The sequence below is a fragment of the Tachypleus tridentatus genome, unplaced genomic scaffold (genome assembly GCF_004210375.1).
Source record: "Tachypleus tridentatus isolate NWPU-2018 unplaced genomic scaffold, ASM421037v1 Hic_cluster_1, whole genome shotgun sequence".
NCBI classification, from domain to species: domain Eukaryota; kingdom Metazoa; phylum Arthropoda; class Merostomata; order Xiphosura; family Limulidae; genus Tachypleus; species Tachypleus tridentatus.
In genome coordinates this window covers 31,470,973-31,489,395 of record NW_027467777.1, presented here as the reverse complement: position 1 = coordinate 31,489,395, position 18,423 = coordinate 31,470,973, and the positions used below count along the sequence as shown (strand labels likewise).

The following is an 18,423-nucleotide window of genomic DNA, read 5'->3' as shown; positions in this document are numbered from 1 at the left end:
TTCATAGGTTATCCAAAACAGTCCCTACTTTCAGTCGAATTGGCCGTAACATTATAATTTTGATATGACGAATAGTAGAGACTATGTTCGGTAACACAATTAGAACAAAATGTGTTTCTGTATCAGTGATTCTCAAACGATTGTGCTTTTATAGTTGTGTTTCTGTATCAGTTATTCTCAAACGACTGTGTTTTTATAGTGGTGTTTCTGTATCAGTGATTCACAAACGACTGTGTTTTTATAGTGGTGTTTCTGTTTAAGTTATTCTCAAACGCTATAAAGTCTTAATGGCTGAAAGGACGGTCATGCTTGGTGGGATGGGGGTTCGAACCCTGACCCTGAGACTGTGATTCACTGTTGTATATTATTTAGAAGGCGTTTCTTCACATTTCTGTCCTCTGTCTAACGTTTGGAACCAGAACTATCTGTTATTTCTATTATGTTTGTTGGTGTTTTTCACACGCTATATTGATTTCTCACTTAAGTGTGTTTTAAACAATATATGTATCATGAGCTGCTATAGAAGAATATCTTTTATATACATAGTACACAATAATTATGGAAAACGTATGTCTAATTGTCTGTGTTACACTTTGCAGAAAAAATACTTTCTCACGATTCAGTTCTATCTACAGTCTTTCTATAAAAACTCAGACTCGACTTTCGTCCTGTAAGAAATATGTTTACTTGACCCACAATATTATTCAGTTATAAACACGTGACTTAAAGATGACTCTGGTCAGGTTCAGGTTCACAAAGAATTACTTGCAATAGTTAGACGTTATTTACAATGTAAATAAATGTAAACAGTAAACCACGTGAGCTTCATGTCACAACCAATATGTGTGCCTGAATGTCCTATAAAGTTGTATTTCAAAACAATCTGATCTTCTAAATCGATCGTGCTTACAGCTCGTTTCTTAGACTTGTCTAATCGATTTCGTCTCATCTCTGATTGGCTTCTTTCAAACATCAGCGAGAAACGTCACGAGGATTATACACCCATAATTTTTGATTTGATAGATTAAAGAAAAGGCAGCTAATTAACAGAATCCACCGACAAATTTTGCCCGCTCTATTCGAAAAGTTGTATTTCACTTTTACTCTTATAACGCATGAGCGGTTCCAAAGTGTGAAACATAGGTTTGTGTCAACAGGACATAAACCGTAAATCGCCAGATTGATTGACGTCTAGTTTATTAATCCAGAAAGCTATCTCACCTAGAATAATGTAAATATGGCTGTATCAGTTAAACTGTTGTAATACTGTAGCTTTACAGAAGCTCGAAACCAAGACATTATAATCACAGATGTTCCTTACGATGTTGAAACATAATAATTATAAGAACTATATGACACAAACTAAACAAGTCTATTTTCTGTATAAGACATGAAATATAGAAAATAAATCATAATTTTGTCAAATGTAAATATGATATGAATCTGAAACATAAATCATACCACGAAATAAGAGCATAGATTGGCAATTTAGAGAAAGATACCTGTGTTACAAGTTTAGTAGAAACACAAAGTATTGTTTGGTCCTCAAACTTGATATTCAATATTAAAGACAACTGGTTGGTACGCAAACAGTTTTCAACTTCAAGGTCATAAACGATACATCGAATTCACCGTTTTATTTTTAAATTTATCATAAATTTACAGTTTTTATCTTTTTTATTTTCCCAACAGGTTACGGAATTTTAAGCAACGTTTACGAGTCTTTCACATGTTTTTGTAATTACCAGAAAAAAGAAAGTAGTTAAACTTCTATTTTAATTATTAAATGTTGAAACAATCTTGTTACTGGATCGGTCTTTACAATACGCTTTAGAAACGTCGCGATAAATAAATATATAAATAAAATAAACACCTTAAAACCATTCATTACTTCACAGTGGGCATGGCATGGCCAGGTGGTTAAGACACGCGATTCCTAATCTGAGGGTCGCGGGTTCGAATTCTAGTCGCACCAAACATGCTCGACTTTTCAACTATAATGTGACGGTCAATCCCACTATTCGTTAGTAAAATAGTAGCTCCAGAGTTGGCGGAGTTTAGTGATGACTAGTTGCTTTCCTCAAGATTTACATTGCTAAGTTAAGGACGGCTAGCGCAGATAGCACTCGTGCAGTTTTTTAGCGAAATTCAAAACAAACCAATCCTTCAAAGTGTTTTATTTTTCGTTACTTAATTTGTCTGACGCACTTGTTCGAGTTGTCTCACAACATGGGGTTTCGATACCCGTGGTGAGTAATGTAGAGACAGCTGATTGAGTAGCTTTGTGCTTAATTTCAAAGAAAGAATCTTAATTTATGTAACGAACATTTTCAAGTTACTGACAAATATACATTTTGTTTCTTTTAGAACAAAGCCACGGTGAGCTATCTGTAGAGAAGCGAACTTCGAATGTTAGAGTTATAAGTTCGTAAACTTACCGATGTCCCACGGCGTGTTAAGTGGGACACATATTTATACACCATGGGTACAACGTACATTTAATAACAGTTACCCAAAGTGAAATGTCCCCTCCCCGTTATTTCAAAGATTAAGTTTGAAGGCTTATAACGCTGAAACGTGGGTTTCGATACCCGTGATGGGAACAACACACGAATCCTATTTCGTAGGTTTCTACCTAATAAAAAACAAAAGGAACATTTTTCAATGAACACAAATCTCGCTACACTTTCCAACTCTTTCTCAAGTTAACTGTTTACTGTAATGACAACATAATACATTTTGACTTATGTCGTAATGTATATAAATTATTTCGTTGTCTGGAAGAAAGACTTTAGTATCTTGAGACAAACACACAGACAACTTGAGTTCCTTCACCTTTATTACATTCTGTACCAGGGTTTCAGTAGACATACATATGACTTATAACTCTAAAATCCGAATTTCAATACCTATCATGAAAGAATAACAAGTAATCCATTTGTTATTAGTCATCCTCACCCACCGCCAACTGTTGGACTACTTTTTTACCAACGAATAGTGGATTGACCGTCACATATAACGCTTTCATAGCTGAAAGGGCTAGCATGTTTGGTGCGACGAAGAATCGAACCCGCTACCCTCAGATTACGAATCGAACGCCTTAACCCACCTGGCCATGCCGGGCAGTTTACTTGACTAGCAACATTGTTATAGAAGTCTTATACCTGACAGTGACCATAGTTAAACACAGAAATGAACATATGTTCAAACAAGGTTTTGTCAGACAAATGTAATTTTAACTTGAAGGGGGGAACAATATCTTAAACTGAAACTTTAATGACCGACAAGTATTCTCCACATTGGTTGAGTATATGTCTCATATCGAGACTTTTAATTTTAAGGTGGAGACTGAAGATCAAATAATGTTTGTTAATGAGGTTAAAATTTCACTTAACTTCTGATAACCTTCGCCTCAAGTTTGGAATATCAACAAGCTTAGCCTGCAAAGTTTGTTATCCTTGGGTTCAGTCTTGACTGAACCATTGAATTCACTTATAACTAAGCTTCCAAGAATTATAACAAGAAAGTGTTATCCCAAATCTTCCATGTAAAACCGTTACTGTACAACACTAATAATTAACGGTTTAGAAACATTTAATGAGAAACCAGTCAACCTCAGGAACAAGTGAGACCTAGAGAAACAATACGTCCCACAATACAGCTAAGTGTTTGTAACAACGTGGTCAGATTATACTCGTTTCAAAATGTTAATAAATGAAGTACAAGTGGTAATTTTACAGTTATACATTTTTTGTTTGATGATAAAAAACTTTAAAGTAAAGAAAATGTAACCTTCTGGTCAGAAATTACTAAACTCTATGTGTTATCTCAAACTGCTTAATACATATCTAATTAACGTGCTGTGAAGATGAAACATTTCTATGGTTTTGTTGTCCTATCGAATATTTCGTTCGTACTTTCACACAATATAACACGACTCCTGGTGACAAAACCATAAATGTTTCAGTCCATACAGCTCAAAACATTTAATTAATAGAAATCAATAAATAAATATTTCTAAAACACAAAATACATTTTTGATGAGTTTTTGCTTTGTGTCATAAAAATCATGTGGAAATCAAAGTAATAACATGACACATGATATTCATTAAATCATGTTGTAAGCCTGCATGTTGTCTCAGTCTTAATTATAAATTGTATAAATATAAGATACTGATAAGTAAGTCCACGTATCTTATAATAAAACGTACATAATCTGGAAACACAAGAACTTACACATTGTGCAGTAAGTTACACATTTCGTAATCTTCAGTATTTGTAATAACATTTATTTAACCATATAAAACGAGATAACTGCTTATAAAATGTTCTACCACATTTTATTTTCAAAACTAAGGTACAAACACCATTTTGTACAAACATAATATTCTCCAGACGAAAAACATTTCATTTACGTTTGTTCAGTGTTTATTAGGCACTGAATTTTTTACTGTGTCCATATTTAAAATTTTATTTGAACTGTTTGTTTGTTTTTAATTTTAGTGAGAAGCTGCTTTAGGTTATCTGCACTAGCCATCCGTAATTTAACAGTGTAACACAAGAGGGAAGGAAGCTAATCATCACCGCATACTGCCAATTATTGAGGTAATCATTTATCAGAGAAGGGTGGGATTCACCGTCATGTTATAACGACATCCCGGCAGAAGAAGTATGTTCAGTGTGATGTGGATTCGAACCCGCGAAACACAGATTATAAGTCGAGTGCACTAACCACCTGGCCATGCCGGGGCTCGTCAGGAGTTAGAGACGACAGGTTTTTATCAACACAGACACAAATTCCTTTCTCTAAAAAAATTAGTAATCGTTTTGTAATAAAAAAGTTCAACCTCATGTCCATGTTTTGTACATGTATTGCCAGTAACTGTCACACGTAAAACTTAAGAATATTGTACGTCATTCGTATTTCTATCCACACATCACAATAACTTTGTAGATCTTTATAATGACAATGATTTGTTTGTTGTGTCCCATCAGCTCTGAAAATCTCTGGACTCAGCGAAACGTATTGTTTAACAATAGATACAGCAAACGTAGTGCGATTGGAATAATTTTTTACACTTTCTAATGTTTGAATATCCTTAAGCAGTAGATCTAGTGTCCTTTAGTGGTATAATGGTATGTCTACAGACTGTTCTCCTAAAAACCGGGCTTCGTTACCCGTGTTAAGCAGATTGTCCTTGGTGTAACTTTGTTTAATAACAAATAAACAAACTAGATGCAGAATTCTATGTTCAAAAGGTCGCTTACGTGACGCATTATTCTGTTTGTAAGTATTGTAAGTTTGTAAGGTATGACATTTCTTCTGAGTTTCTCACAAACCTAATTTTAATTTTATATTTATTGTGTTTAAAATAATAACAGTCGACAATTACTGTATGTAAAACAATGCATGTTGAATATATTTTACTTTATAAACAAACTTACCCACATTAATGTCAGACTCATGGTTGAGAAATGTTTGTATTGTCACTGTTTTGTGAAACTGTTTTTGATGATTTGACGTTCGATATATTATAATAAAACAGTCTTTATCACATATACTTTTATTTATAACTTTTATTCTTTTCTCGTCAATTTTTAGTGACATGGAAAGCATGTCAGTTAAAAATATAGACTTTAATTTTAAAAAAAAAATTTTAAAGGTTTTTGTTTGTTTTTAATTTCCGTGCTCAACTCAAGATTTTCCAGCTTCGACGAGAGATGTCGCTGTCGGCGCATCACCCACTAATGCACCAGCAAAGGATAAACATTGATGACATCTGGTAGAATCTGCTGAACAATAATGTAGAGACTGGCAACATGTTTTGCCACTACAGCAACAGACGGCATTACGATATGGGCAACAACCGAAACTGCCATTAGGACGCAAGCAACAAGTATACCCGTCAGGGCAGGTCCATCCATTTCCACAGTAAACAACAGCTACGGATAAAATAAATCGTTCATATTACATTATGTGTTAACAATAGAATGTTTATCACTGATCGTTTCGACTCTCCCAAGTAATATCATAATAACCTTTATTTTACTTCAAACTATCAAGAGACTAAGTTAAGGAAAATATAACTTTTAGCTGCTGTCGTGAACGAAGACCAAGTATTTTAATTACTGTGTAAACAAGTGTTTTATATCTAAAATTAATATGAACACTAAGAAAGAGCACAATTTCTATAACCGTTTAACCCTCAATTTTAATATTATAAGATGTATAATAACATGTCTGTGATAAAGGTTTTTAACTCAACTATTTTAAAAATAAATTGTAAACAGTATAAAAATATAACTTGGCGAATTAGCTGAATTAATTATATATTATGTGCACGCCCATCTGTTAATGTATGTGACCTGTTTCTTATTTTACTTCTTGTTTCTCCGGACGATGGCGCTGTAGATGACAATAGAAACATGGAGAGACTGGTTCAACAAAATTAACTGTTTATTTTATGAAAGTTTTACCGTGTTAAACAGTTTAGTAGATTTTAGTTTTATCGTGTTATATAACTTACGTTCAGGTTGATGATTTAGTAGGAAGTCGTCATTCCACAGATTCCAACAATTCCTTTGTAGAATCAGATCACGTGATTAAATACATAATAAAGACAAACCGACGTGTAAAATCAAAATTCTTTCACAAACTTACCATAAGCGTCTCCCGCTAGGACGACAAGAGAGAACAGAAGCAGGAATGCGGTCTTCATGTCCACAGTATACGAATCACAAGACACTGAAGAGATTCAAAATAAATCAAAACAATTTAATAAAACAGGAACAAAACTTACAACGGAATTCCAAAACACGAACAATTTTGTTTTGAAAAATTACAAACATGTAATTCTGTGTTGTTGTTAAACTGTCATTTCTTACAAATATCACGAATGATAATTTTAACACATAAAAAAACAGTATCTTACTTCACTTGTTATTCAGAGAAAAATGTTTTATTTTTAAAGATGCTAAGAAAGTTATTACTTCTAAAGTTATAAAACAGATAATTCACACATAATGTATCAACATAAAGATATCCTACCTTCCGATGATTTTCAGTTAACTTCACTTGCAAGTTTTGTCTATTGTTTCAGACAATACTAGAAATACCGAGCTGTCCATACCTTTTATTGTAATATGTTCACGAAAAATACGAAATGAGATTTGTCAGAAACTGCTTCACCATATCTAACTCCACCTTGATCTGAATATAAAAACTTGTATTATCCAACACTTTACTAGTTGTTTCGTAATATCCCGTAGCTTTCTTAGAAGGGTTTATTTTCTCATTGTTAATTGGTTCAATATTTTTATTCCAGTTACAGGTAAATATTCCTCATGATCATGACCAGTGACACGCTAAAAATCGGGTTTCGATACTTGTCCTTGGCAAAGCAGAGTTCAACCAATACACAGATCTGACAACAAACAAACTAACCAAATAAGGTACAAATTTGTTAAAAAGGAGCTCTTTGTCTCTCTCAGAGTCGAATTGTTACGTAAAAAACAACTGTCTTCACCCAATCGTTAGATGTAGAAAACTAGACAAAAATATTTGTCTATTATAATATGTTTGTCGTGAGAGTTGTTCATTTCATGAGACGACACTTTACGTTACAAACAAACATACAATATGAAGAAGCCAAATATAAACGTACGTTCATATTAACTTTTTTAAAGGGTATTTAATACCTTTTATGGTCGCACAGAATTAAACTTTAAGGCTTATAAAGCTAAAATTCAAGGTTCAAACCCTTCGGTGGATACGTTGGATTACCATATGACTTGTGTTTATAAACGTTTATTAAATTTCGAGTAAACTCATTCATAGGTTATCCAAAACAGTCCCCACTTTCAGTCGAAATGGCCGTAACATTATAATTTTGATATGACGAATAGTAGAGACTATGTTCGGTAACACAATTAGAACAAAATGTGTTTCTGTATCAGTGATTCTCAAACGATTGTGCTTTTATAGTTGTGTTTCTGCATCAGTTATTCTCAAACGACTGTGTTTTTATAGTGGTGTTTCTGTATCTGATTCTCTGACGATTGTGTTTTTATAGTGGTGTTTCTGTATCAGTGATTCTCAAACAACTGTGTTTTTATAGTGGTTTTTCTGTATCAGTTATTCTCAAACGACTGTGTTTTTATAGTGGTGTTTCTGTATCAGTGATTCTCAAACGACTGTGTTTTTATAGTGGTGTTTCTGTATCAGTGTTTCTCAAACGACTGTGTTTTTATAGTGGTGTTTCTGTATCAGTTATTCTCAAACGACTGTGTTTTTTATAGTGGTGTTTCTGTATCAGTGTTTCTCAAACGACTGTGTTTTTTATAGTGGTGTTTCTGTATCAGTTATTCTCAAACGACTGTGTTTTTTTATAGTGGTGTTTCTGTATCAGTTATTCTCAAACGACTGTGTTATTATAGTGGTGTTTCTGTGTCAGTGTTTCTCAAACGACTGTGTTTTTATAGTGGTTTTTCTGTATCAGTGTTTCTCAAACGACTGTGTTTTTTATAGTGGTGTTTCTGTATCAGTTATTCTCAAACGACTGTGTTTTTATAGTGGTGTTTCTGTATCAATGTTTCTCAAACAACTGTGTTTTTATAGTGGTGTTTCTGTATCAGTTATTCTCAAACGACTGTGTTTTTATAGTGGTGTTTCTGTATCAGTTATTCTCAAACGACTGTGTTATTATAGTGGTGTTTCTGTGTCAGTGTTTCTCAAACGACTATGTTTTTATAGTGGTGTTTCTGTTTCAGTTATTCTCAAACGTTATAACGTCCTAATGGTTGAAAGGACGGTCATGCTTGGTGGGATGGGGGTTCGAACCCTCACCCTGAGATTGTGAGTCCCAATTGACTGTGATTCACTGTTGTATATTATTTCGAAAGCGTTTCTTCAGATTTCTGTACCTCCGTTTGGAACTAGAAGTATCTGTTATTTCTATTATGTTTGTTGGTGTTTCTCACACGTTATATTGATTTCACATATTGAAATGTCCCCCTTCGTTGGCTCAAAGATTAAGTTTGAAGGCTTATAACGCTAAAATTTGGGTTTCGATACCCGTTATGGGAACAACACACGTATCCTATTGCGTAGGCTTCTACCTAATAAAAAACAAAACGAACATTTTTCAATGAACACAAATCTCGCTACACTTTCCAACTCTTTCTCAAGTTAACTGTTTACTGTAATTACAACATAATACATTTTGACTTATGTCGTAATGTTTATAAAATATTTAGTGGTCTGGAACAACGACTCAAGTAACTTGAGACAAAGACACAGACAAGTTGTGTTCCTTCACCTTTATTACATTCTGTCCCAGGGTTTCAGTAGACATACTGATGACTTATAACTCTAAAATTCGGATTTCGATACCTATCATGAAAGAAGAACAAATAATCCATTGTGTAGCTTTGTGAAGTACAAACAAACCAACATTAGTGACAGTTGAGCTACTAACATCAGATAGTCAGCAGGTTAGACTGAACAAAGTCACAGACGTAAAGTGATCACTGTATCTTTACTACTTTACCGGAAGATAGGTTTTCACGCGCTGGCCTTCCCTCAGTTAACAGTTGAAAGACCGGTAGTCATCCTCACCCACAGACATCTCGTGGGCTACTCTTTCGCCCAAAGACACATTATAACGACCCAACCTCTTAAAGGGTTTAGCGGGAGACGAATTCAATCAGACGACTCTCAGATTCTGAGTTGAGCACCCTCACTGAGCTTCAAACAAACACGAGGTGAGAGAGAAGTTTGAAATAATTGTAACCACCGAATAATGCAATACATTACATTACGTGTTTGGACACTACATGTTATAAGATAGCCAAATCCAATAGTAATTATGTCAGATATCAAATTAACTATCTTAGTTTTGTTTAGTTGTCACAGTACGAACAAGAGGTGGTGCAAATTATGAACGTAAAATAACCATTAAAATGATCAAATAGTAAGAGATGACAAGTAAAGTATACACCGTGTTTTAAAAACAGCTGGTTTGGGTTCAGAAAATTTGTATGTAGAGGAGCGGACAACGTTTCGACCTTCTTCGGTTATCGTAAGATTCACAAAGAACGAAAGAGGTAACTGACCGATAGCTGACCACATGTTTGAAGGCGGTTGTGTAATTGAGTGTAGGAAGATAGAGCGCGTTCTTAGATGTTAGATTATATTTATTAATATAGGTATAAAGGCGTTCCTTTATATTGGTTTATTTTGGGTTTACGTTGTTGTATAAGTAAGGCTTCTTTAATTTTGCATATGTTTATGTTTGTTTGTTTATTTAGTATTTGAGTGTTTTCTATTGTTATGTTGTGTTTGTTTGATTTGCAGTGTTCGAAAACGTGTGAATGTGACTTTTTTATGTTCTTTAAATCTGGTTTCCATTTTTCTACTTGTTTCTCCAATATAGAAGTCGTGGCAGTTATCGCATTGTATTTTATAAATAATGATTGTGTGGTGTTTGTCAGTGTAGTTTTTACATAGTATAGACCTCAGTTTTGTGCCTAGTTTTTGAATAAATTTGGTATTAACTGGAATGTCATATTTTGTTACTAGTTTTTGCCAAATGTTGGTTATTTGTCTGCTGATGTCGGGAATATATGGTATACAGCAGTATATGGTTTCGTGATTTTTTGATTCGTGAGATATATTTACTTCTGTTGGTTGATTTTGCTTTCTGTCTAGCTGTGTGCGTATAATGTTTTCTACGGTTTGTGGAGGAAACTTATTGATGTTGATGAAGTATTGTTTTATTTTGTCTAATTCATCGTTAATTTTATCTGGCGAGCATAGTTTTATGGCTGTGTTTATCTGATTTCTAAGTATGTTGAGTTTTTGTTTTGTTTCATGTGCTTAGTTCCAAGGAATGTATAGTCCAGTATGGGTGATTTTCCGGTGGATTTCTGTTATAAATTGTGTATCGGTTCTTGTAATTTTAAGGTTAAGAAATGACATGTGATTGCTTTCTTCGTATTCACCTTCACACGTTTTCGAACACTGAAAATCAAATAAACACAACATAACCATAGAAAACACCCAAACTTTAAATAAAGAAACAAACAAATTAAAGAACCCTTACTAATACAACAACCCCCAGCAAACGAACCATTTTTTACATATATATTTTTCTCGTCATCACTGATTATAAACCGTATTGTTTATAACAACAAATATTCAGATTTCATCACACATCAAACTAGGTAACTTTCCACGATTCATCCAACTTAATTTCGACTGGAACAGTTGAACGAAATATATATTTTGTTGTTAAGTAACTTTACTTCTAAACATGCATAGACTGCCACGTGTCAGAGACTGAAATAATTCAACAACAGTGAGTCATGTGCGGTATAATTCAGCTGAGGATATACGCTGCCAGAGGTGCTAGAATCTATTGGGACCTATTTTAGGTCAGGATAAAAGTGCGCATGTTCTTACACTCCTAAAAGGATAACACATTTCTTCTAAATGCGACAGCGTGTGTTGAAAGTGGTCAGTTGTTTTACCGACACGGTCCTGTGTTCTTCAAAATTAATGAAACATGTAAAATAAAAACGTACCTGCCTTCATGTTAGAGTTTAGGTATGACAGCTCTCACCTTTAACACTCATCATGCAGTCGAAGTGACGGCAGAATAGGAGAAGGAGAGCCTTACAGAGCACTTGTGGTATTCTATGTTGCACTATCTTACCTTTCTGGTAATGACCCATAAGTAACAGGCGGCCCAAAGAGGAAACAAACGACTAAGTAAAAACATAATGCAAGGAAAGTAAAAAAGCATTTTGCATTTATTTGATTTAATCAACAGACGACCAGACATGAAAAACATAGCACTTTTATTAGGCCTATCTTTAGATGAGTCTAGATGTGTGTGAAACCTGTCTTTAAATTATTTATATATCAAACTCCTAAACTGTGTTCCAAGCTAAGAGAAGTTAGTATTATACACGCGAATGTATAATGCTATCCTTTCAAAACACATGCACTACAAACATCACTAACCTGTCAGTGAAAATATCGCTACCAACCTTTATAAAGGAATTATTTTTTACAATAGCCATTCTTAAGAGAAAGCTTCTGTAATATTGTAGAGAAATGACTTATGAAATAATTAACTAGAGTGAAAGAAAATTACCAATATTATTTCTAAACCAACGTTTTCATGTTAAGAACTTCACAATCGACTAGAAACTTCCACGTGTGATCACGTTTCTAAAATAACTTGAAATGCTAAACTTACTAACAAAAGAAAGTGAGAAATAACAGTTATGAATTTACATACCACGAGTGTGCGCAGTTTAGAGTATTCAGGAATTTATTTTGAAGAAATTCGTAAACCTGTTTCGCTAATTTTTAATGCATTTTACATAAAACAGAAACTAAAATATACTAAAGTCAAGTAAGTACAAGCTCTTGAGCGAAGTAAACAGGTGTGGACTGGACTAACGAAATATCTGGGGAAATCCTGGTGGGTTCCCTTGGAAAAGTACATTGTTTTGTTATTTTTATGAAAACTTTGTTCCAGCTTTCTTGACTGCAAACTTCTAGAGTCCAGTTAACCCTAAAGGTAAAAATATGAAGAAATTAGTGAGAAACAATTTCTTGAAAGGTATACAATATTTTTAACACATTCAACTAATAGCATGTATTATGTGATACAACTCAACATAAATGAATTGCTCTATGATGTATAAGGGATCAGAAAACATAACATTATACACGAAAAAGTATATTCACGAAATGTGTCAGTTCTAAATGTTGGAATGCAAGAAACAAAGTTAACATTAAATTGGTTTTTCAAAAGCGTGTGTTTTGTTATTCTTCATATAACAAAGCCACATCGGGCTATCTGCTGTGACCATCGAGGGGAACCGAACCCCTGACTTTCGCGTCGTAAATGTTTAGACTTACTGCTATACCAGAGGGGAACTTTCAAAACAGAACAAAACAAAATATTCCCGAAACGATCTACTTTTCGCATTATTAATCAACGAAAATTAAGTGATGAAGTTACAGTATTGTTTATTCGTGACGTTAAGTGATGAAGTTACAGTATTGTTTATTCGTGACGTTAAGTGATGAAGGTACAGTATAGTTTATTCGTGACGTCAAGTGATGAATTTGCAGTATTGTTTATTCGTGACGTCAAGTGATGAAGTTACAGTATTGTTCTTTCGTGACGTCAAGTGATGAATTTGCAGTATTGTTTATTCGTGACGTTAAGTGATGAAGCTACAGTATTGTTTATTCATGACGGTAAGTGATCAATTACAGTATTGTTTATTCGTGACAAGATAGTAAGAGAAAATTTATATATATCTTTTGTTGAATTTTGGATCTTGTAATTTAAACGAAAAGTAATTAATCAACAATATTTCTCGTCATCTCTTGAGATAGTGTTATTTTTCACTACTTCTATAACGCTCCATGGCTCCAAATTTACTTTTGTACCAAATCCAGTTTTAGTTAGGGTTCTGTCGATTTTCAAACTTCCATGATCTCTAACGCTCACCCCTATTGGCTCAGCGGTAAGTATACAGGATTACAATGCAAAAAATCAGGTTTAGAAACTTAAGATAAGAAAAGCACAGATAGCCCGGTGTAAATGATCAACAAACAACCGAAATATCTCAGATCCAAGGATTTCATAACAAATTTAATCATACACCTAACGTTGAGCTGTAAATAAAAACAACTTTTGTTTATAAAAGAAATGAAATAAATTAGAAATAATTCACGTAATAAACACTAAATTAATCTATTTCATATAACTTAAATATTAACAAATTATTATTTTAAATAATTTTACTGGACAAGGTGTTTAATTAAAATTATGGGAAACAAAAGTGCTTCTGAACACAAACATTTTGTTATTATTTTGAGCTCTCACAAATATCCATAAAAACAATCAATTTCTGACGTTTTCAAATATTCAAACAAAATTGAAAATGCCGGCACTTTTTGTTATGTGAGCGTTCAATCAGGTTTTGGAAAATATTTAAATTTTTCTAGATATAGCCATTTTTAGTGTTACTAGAGCACTCAAAACGATGATCGAAGATAATGAATTTTTAATTTTTCTGAACATTATTTCTATGTTTAAATGGCGATCTCTATATTTATTTGATTCTGTGTGTGTGTTAAGGTGTTTGTTTAAGAATCTGTCAACACAAAAGTATTTCTGTTAACGGTCATTGATCGTACTTATATATGCGGGAGAAAATATCAAGCTGTACCGTTCGGGCTTTTCAGAATTGAATTTACTTATGTTTCACTAGTAAACAAAAAAAGAGAGTGCTTATGTAATAACTGTAAGCTTTTCTATGTCTTCCTTTTTAACTAGCCACTAACAAGCATTACTTTGTGTTAATATAACATCATGAGTTATAGCTTGTATTTGTAAGAATACACTTACAGGTCTCTGGGGATGACGTCAACAAAGGAATACTTCCGGTAAGCGTGACATTTTGAGCCATGGTTCGATAAATTTTGTTTGTTTGTTTGTTTGTTTGTTTGTTTGGAAATTTCGCACAAAGCTACTCGAGGGCTATCTGTGCTAGCCGTCCCTAATTTAGCACTGTAAGACTAGAGGGAAGGCAACTAGTCATCACCACCCACCGCCAACTCTTGGGCTACTCTTTTACCAACGAATAGTGGAATTGACCGTCACATTATACGCCCCACGGCTGGGAGGGCGAGCATGTTTAGCGCGACGCAGGCACGAACCCGCGACCGTCGGATTACGAGTCGCACGCATTACGCGCTAGGCCATGCCGGGCCCGGTTCGATAAATAAATGAAATGGTAAAGTCTCATTATAACTTGAATTTTGGCTATCTTTTTGTGTTGTCTGTAAAATAAAACTAAAAAAAAACAACTTCTTTTGAACTTTGTAGTTCTACCAGTAAAAAATTAACTTGTTTCTATACAACTTACAAAATTTTAAGCTTATTTACCACGTTAAAATGTTGATATATTGAATTTTTTGTTCATTATGACTAACCCTAATTATTAAGTTATATAAAGTTTTTACGTCCAACTTTATATCTTTTCTCACTCTGTACAATAGAATTAGAAAATCTGTCATCGGGAACCGTAATTGTGGACTTCAATACATTAAGTGCAAAACATTTAGCATTATTCACTTCTCATTCAACATTAAGAAAAGTCACAAAATATACTACGGTTTGGACCTGGTAACTACGACTGTAATGTAACTAACGTTTACTTTGAGTTGTGGTCTTGTAATCCAGAATTACAATAAGACATAAACAATATTAGCACGAGAACAACATATAAAAACAAATGTTTAGTTTCTTATTCAAACACAATCTTTACCATTACTACTGTACCATTAGGTAATTCAGAAATATAATGATTGAATCACCACCAATCAAAAGCCAAGATCAAATTCAACTAAGACATGTACCAGTCTGATGTCGAAGATTTCTACGATTTTTAAAGAATGATATTGTTTTGTTTTTATTTGTGATTTTCGTGACATAAATACTTGAATCAGCAAAGTAAAAGTTGATGTAACTGGGAAACACCTCAGAACATTTTCTCATAATATTTAGTGTTAACAATATTTATCTTAGCTATTGTTAATTACCAAAACAGAGTTGAACTGATAAGTATTGATATGATGTGACTAAAATGTGCTGCCATCTGGTAATCATGATGTAGGAATTATTACATTGATGTTTCTTCACTCTTATTATTATTGTAATAGCTATGTTTCATGTTTTTAATGAAAGTATAAACACGTGGATAAAATGAAGTATATTAGACCATTTGGATCAATCATCTAATAATTTAAATATTAGTTATTAAACTGTATATACACTGTAAATAATTGTTCATATAACGCATGTAGCTGTTGTTTGGACAGCTTACACTACTAGTTAAGACAGGTGTTTTTCCTCATAACTTCATTTCTAATTTATTTACCATGACGGATGTAGAGTATAAGTCGTTATCTATTTATCTAACCAAAACATTTTCTCCATATATTGAATAGAAAAATAATAAGCATTTATACTCTCACAGTTAGAAAAACAGTTATGATATATATATACAACAACCATTACTCTGTAATATAATTCAGTTTTAAATAAAAGATCCTTCACCATGGCTATACACAAGAATCTGGTTACATTGATCCTAAAGTAATTTTTAAATTTAGACCAGTTCTTAACAAACTGGTACTTTTTTAACATAGAGTAGAACTTTTATTTTATGAAAGTTTTACCGTTTATATCAATCAATCTCATGAAAAGTTTGAGTTGGTTATATTGAATCATTTTAATGTAATCAGTAGTATACCTGTTAGTGACATGAATATATTTAAACATTACTACTTACTAACACAAACAGTTGTTGTAGGACAGAGTATCTTATTGTAACTGTTTAATAAGTTACAATAATTAACTTGATACCATCTTTATTCTTAGTGTTAAATAATTTACATCAGTAGTTTACTTCATACCATCTTTATTGTGAGTGTTTAATAATTTACATCATCAGTTAACTTGATACCATCTTTATTGTAAGTGTTTAATAATTTACATCAGTAGTTAACTTGATACCATTTTTACTCTAAGTGTTTAATAATTTACATCAGTAGTTAACTTGATACCATATTCACAGGTAGTGTTTAATAATTTACATCAGTAGTTAACTTGATACCATCTTCACTGTTAGTGTTTAATAATTTACATCAGTAGTTAACATAATACCATCTTTACTGTAAGTGTTAACTTGATACCATCTGCACTGTTAGTGTTTAATAATTTACATCAGTAGTTAACTTGATACCATCTTCACTGTTAGTGTTTAATAATTTACATCAGTAGTTAACATAATACCATATTTACTGTAAGTGTTAAATAATTTGCATCAGTAGTTAACTTGATACCATCTGCACTGTTAGTGTTTAATAATTTACATCAGTAGTTAACTTAATACCATCTTCACTGTAAGTGTTTAATAAATTACATCAGTAGTTAACTTGATACCATCTTCACTGTAAGTGTTTAATAATTTACATCAGTAGTTAACTTAATACCATCTTCACTGTAAGTGTTTAATAATTCACATCAGTAGTTAACATGACACCATCTTTATTGTAAGTTTGTAATAAATTACAGAAGTCAACATAATCTCATCTTTATTGTAAGTGTTTATTAATTTACAGCCCAGTCACTAGTTTGTTGTTTGTTTTATTTGTTTGAAAGTTGTCTGTACAAACAACTTGCTTTGGTAGTTTATGTATCAAGTTTTATTTAAATTAAAATAGGTTACCTGTGTGTTTTTTAACAGTGGTTTACCACTAGAGTTCTGTTTTTAGGATATTTATTTATTTAACAGTGGTTTACCACAAGAGTTCTGTTAATAGGATATTTATCTATTTAACAGTGGTTTACCACTAGAGTTCTGTTTTTAGGACATTTATCTATTTACCAGTGGTTTACCACAAGAGTTCTGTTTTTAGGATATTTATCTATTTAACAGTGGTTTACCACTGGAGTTCTGTTTTTAGGATATTTATCCTTTTTAACAGTGGTTTACCACTAGAGTTCTGTTTTTAGGATATTTATCTATTTACCAGTGGTTTACCACTACAGTTCTGTTTTTAGGATATTTATCTATTTACCAGTGGTTTACCACTAGAGTTCTGTTTTTAGGATATTTATCTATTTAAATGTGGTTTACCACTAGAGTTCTGTTTTTAGGATATTTATCTATTTACCAGTGGTTTACCACTAGAGTTCTGTTTTTAGAATATTTATCTATTTAAATGTGGTTTACCACTAGAGTTCTGTTTTTAGGACATTTATCTATTTACCAGTGGTTTACCACTAGAGTTCTGTTTTTAGGATATTTATCTATTTACCAGTGGTTTACCACAAGAGTTCTGTTTTTAGGATATTTATCTATTTAACAGTGGTTTACCACTAGAGTTCTGTTTTTAGGATATTTATCTATTTAACAGTGGTTTACCACAAGAGTTCTGTTTTTAGGATATTTATCTATTTAACAGTGGTTTACCACTAGAGTTCTGTTTTTAGAATATTTATCTATTTACCAGTGGTTTACCACTAGAGTTCTGTTTTTAGGATATTTATCTATTTAAGTGTGGTTTACCACTAGAGTTCTGTTTTTAGAATATTTATCTATTTACCAGTGGTTTACCACTAGAGTTCTGTTTTTAGGATATTTATCTATTTAACAGTGGTTTACCACTAGAGTTCTGTTTTTAGGATATTTATCTATTTAACAGTGGTTTACCACTAGAGTTCTGTTTTTAGAATATTTATCTATTTAACAGTGGTTTACCACTAGAGTTCTGTTTTTAGGATATTTATCTATTTAACAGTGGTTTACCACTACAGTTCTGTT

General features: G+C 32.8%; 1 protein-coding gene across 3 annotated transcripts in view; it reads right to left on the bottom strand.

Moving 5' to 3' along the window:
* Positions 1 to 5,565: 5,565 nt before the first annotated feature.
* LOC143241959 (granulin-2-like) overlaps positions 5,566 to 18,423 on the bottom strand; it is a 214,628-nt gene continuing 201,770 nt past the window's right edge. For 2 of the 3 annotated variants that reach the window (XM_076485290.1, XM_076485291.1), the window contains exon 3: positions 5,566 to 5,943. In XM_076485290.1, coding sequence (XP_076341405.1) covers positions 5,696 to 5,943 — 248 coding nt within the window. In that variant the 3' untranslated portion in view covers positions 5,566 to 5,695. Of the gene's footprint in view, positions 5,944 to 6,661; positions 6,746 to 7,048; positions 7,121 to 18,423 lie in introns of those variants that run through there. The other variant, XM_076485289.1, reaches the window with a different exon arrangement.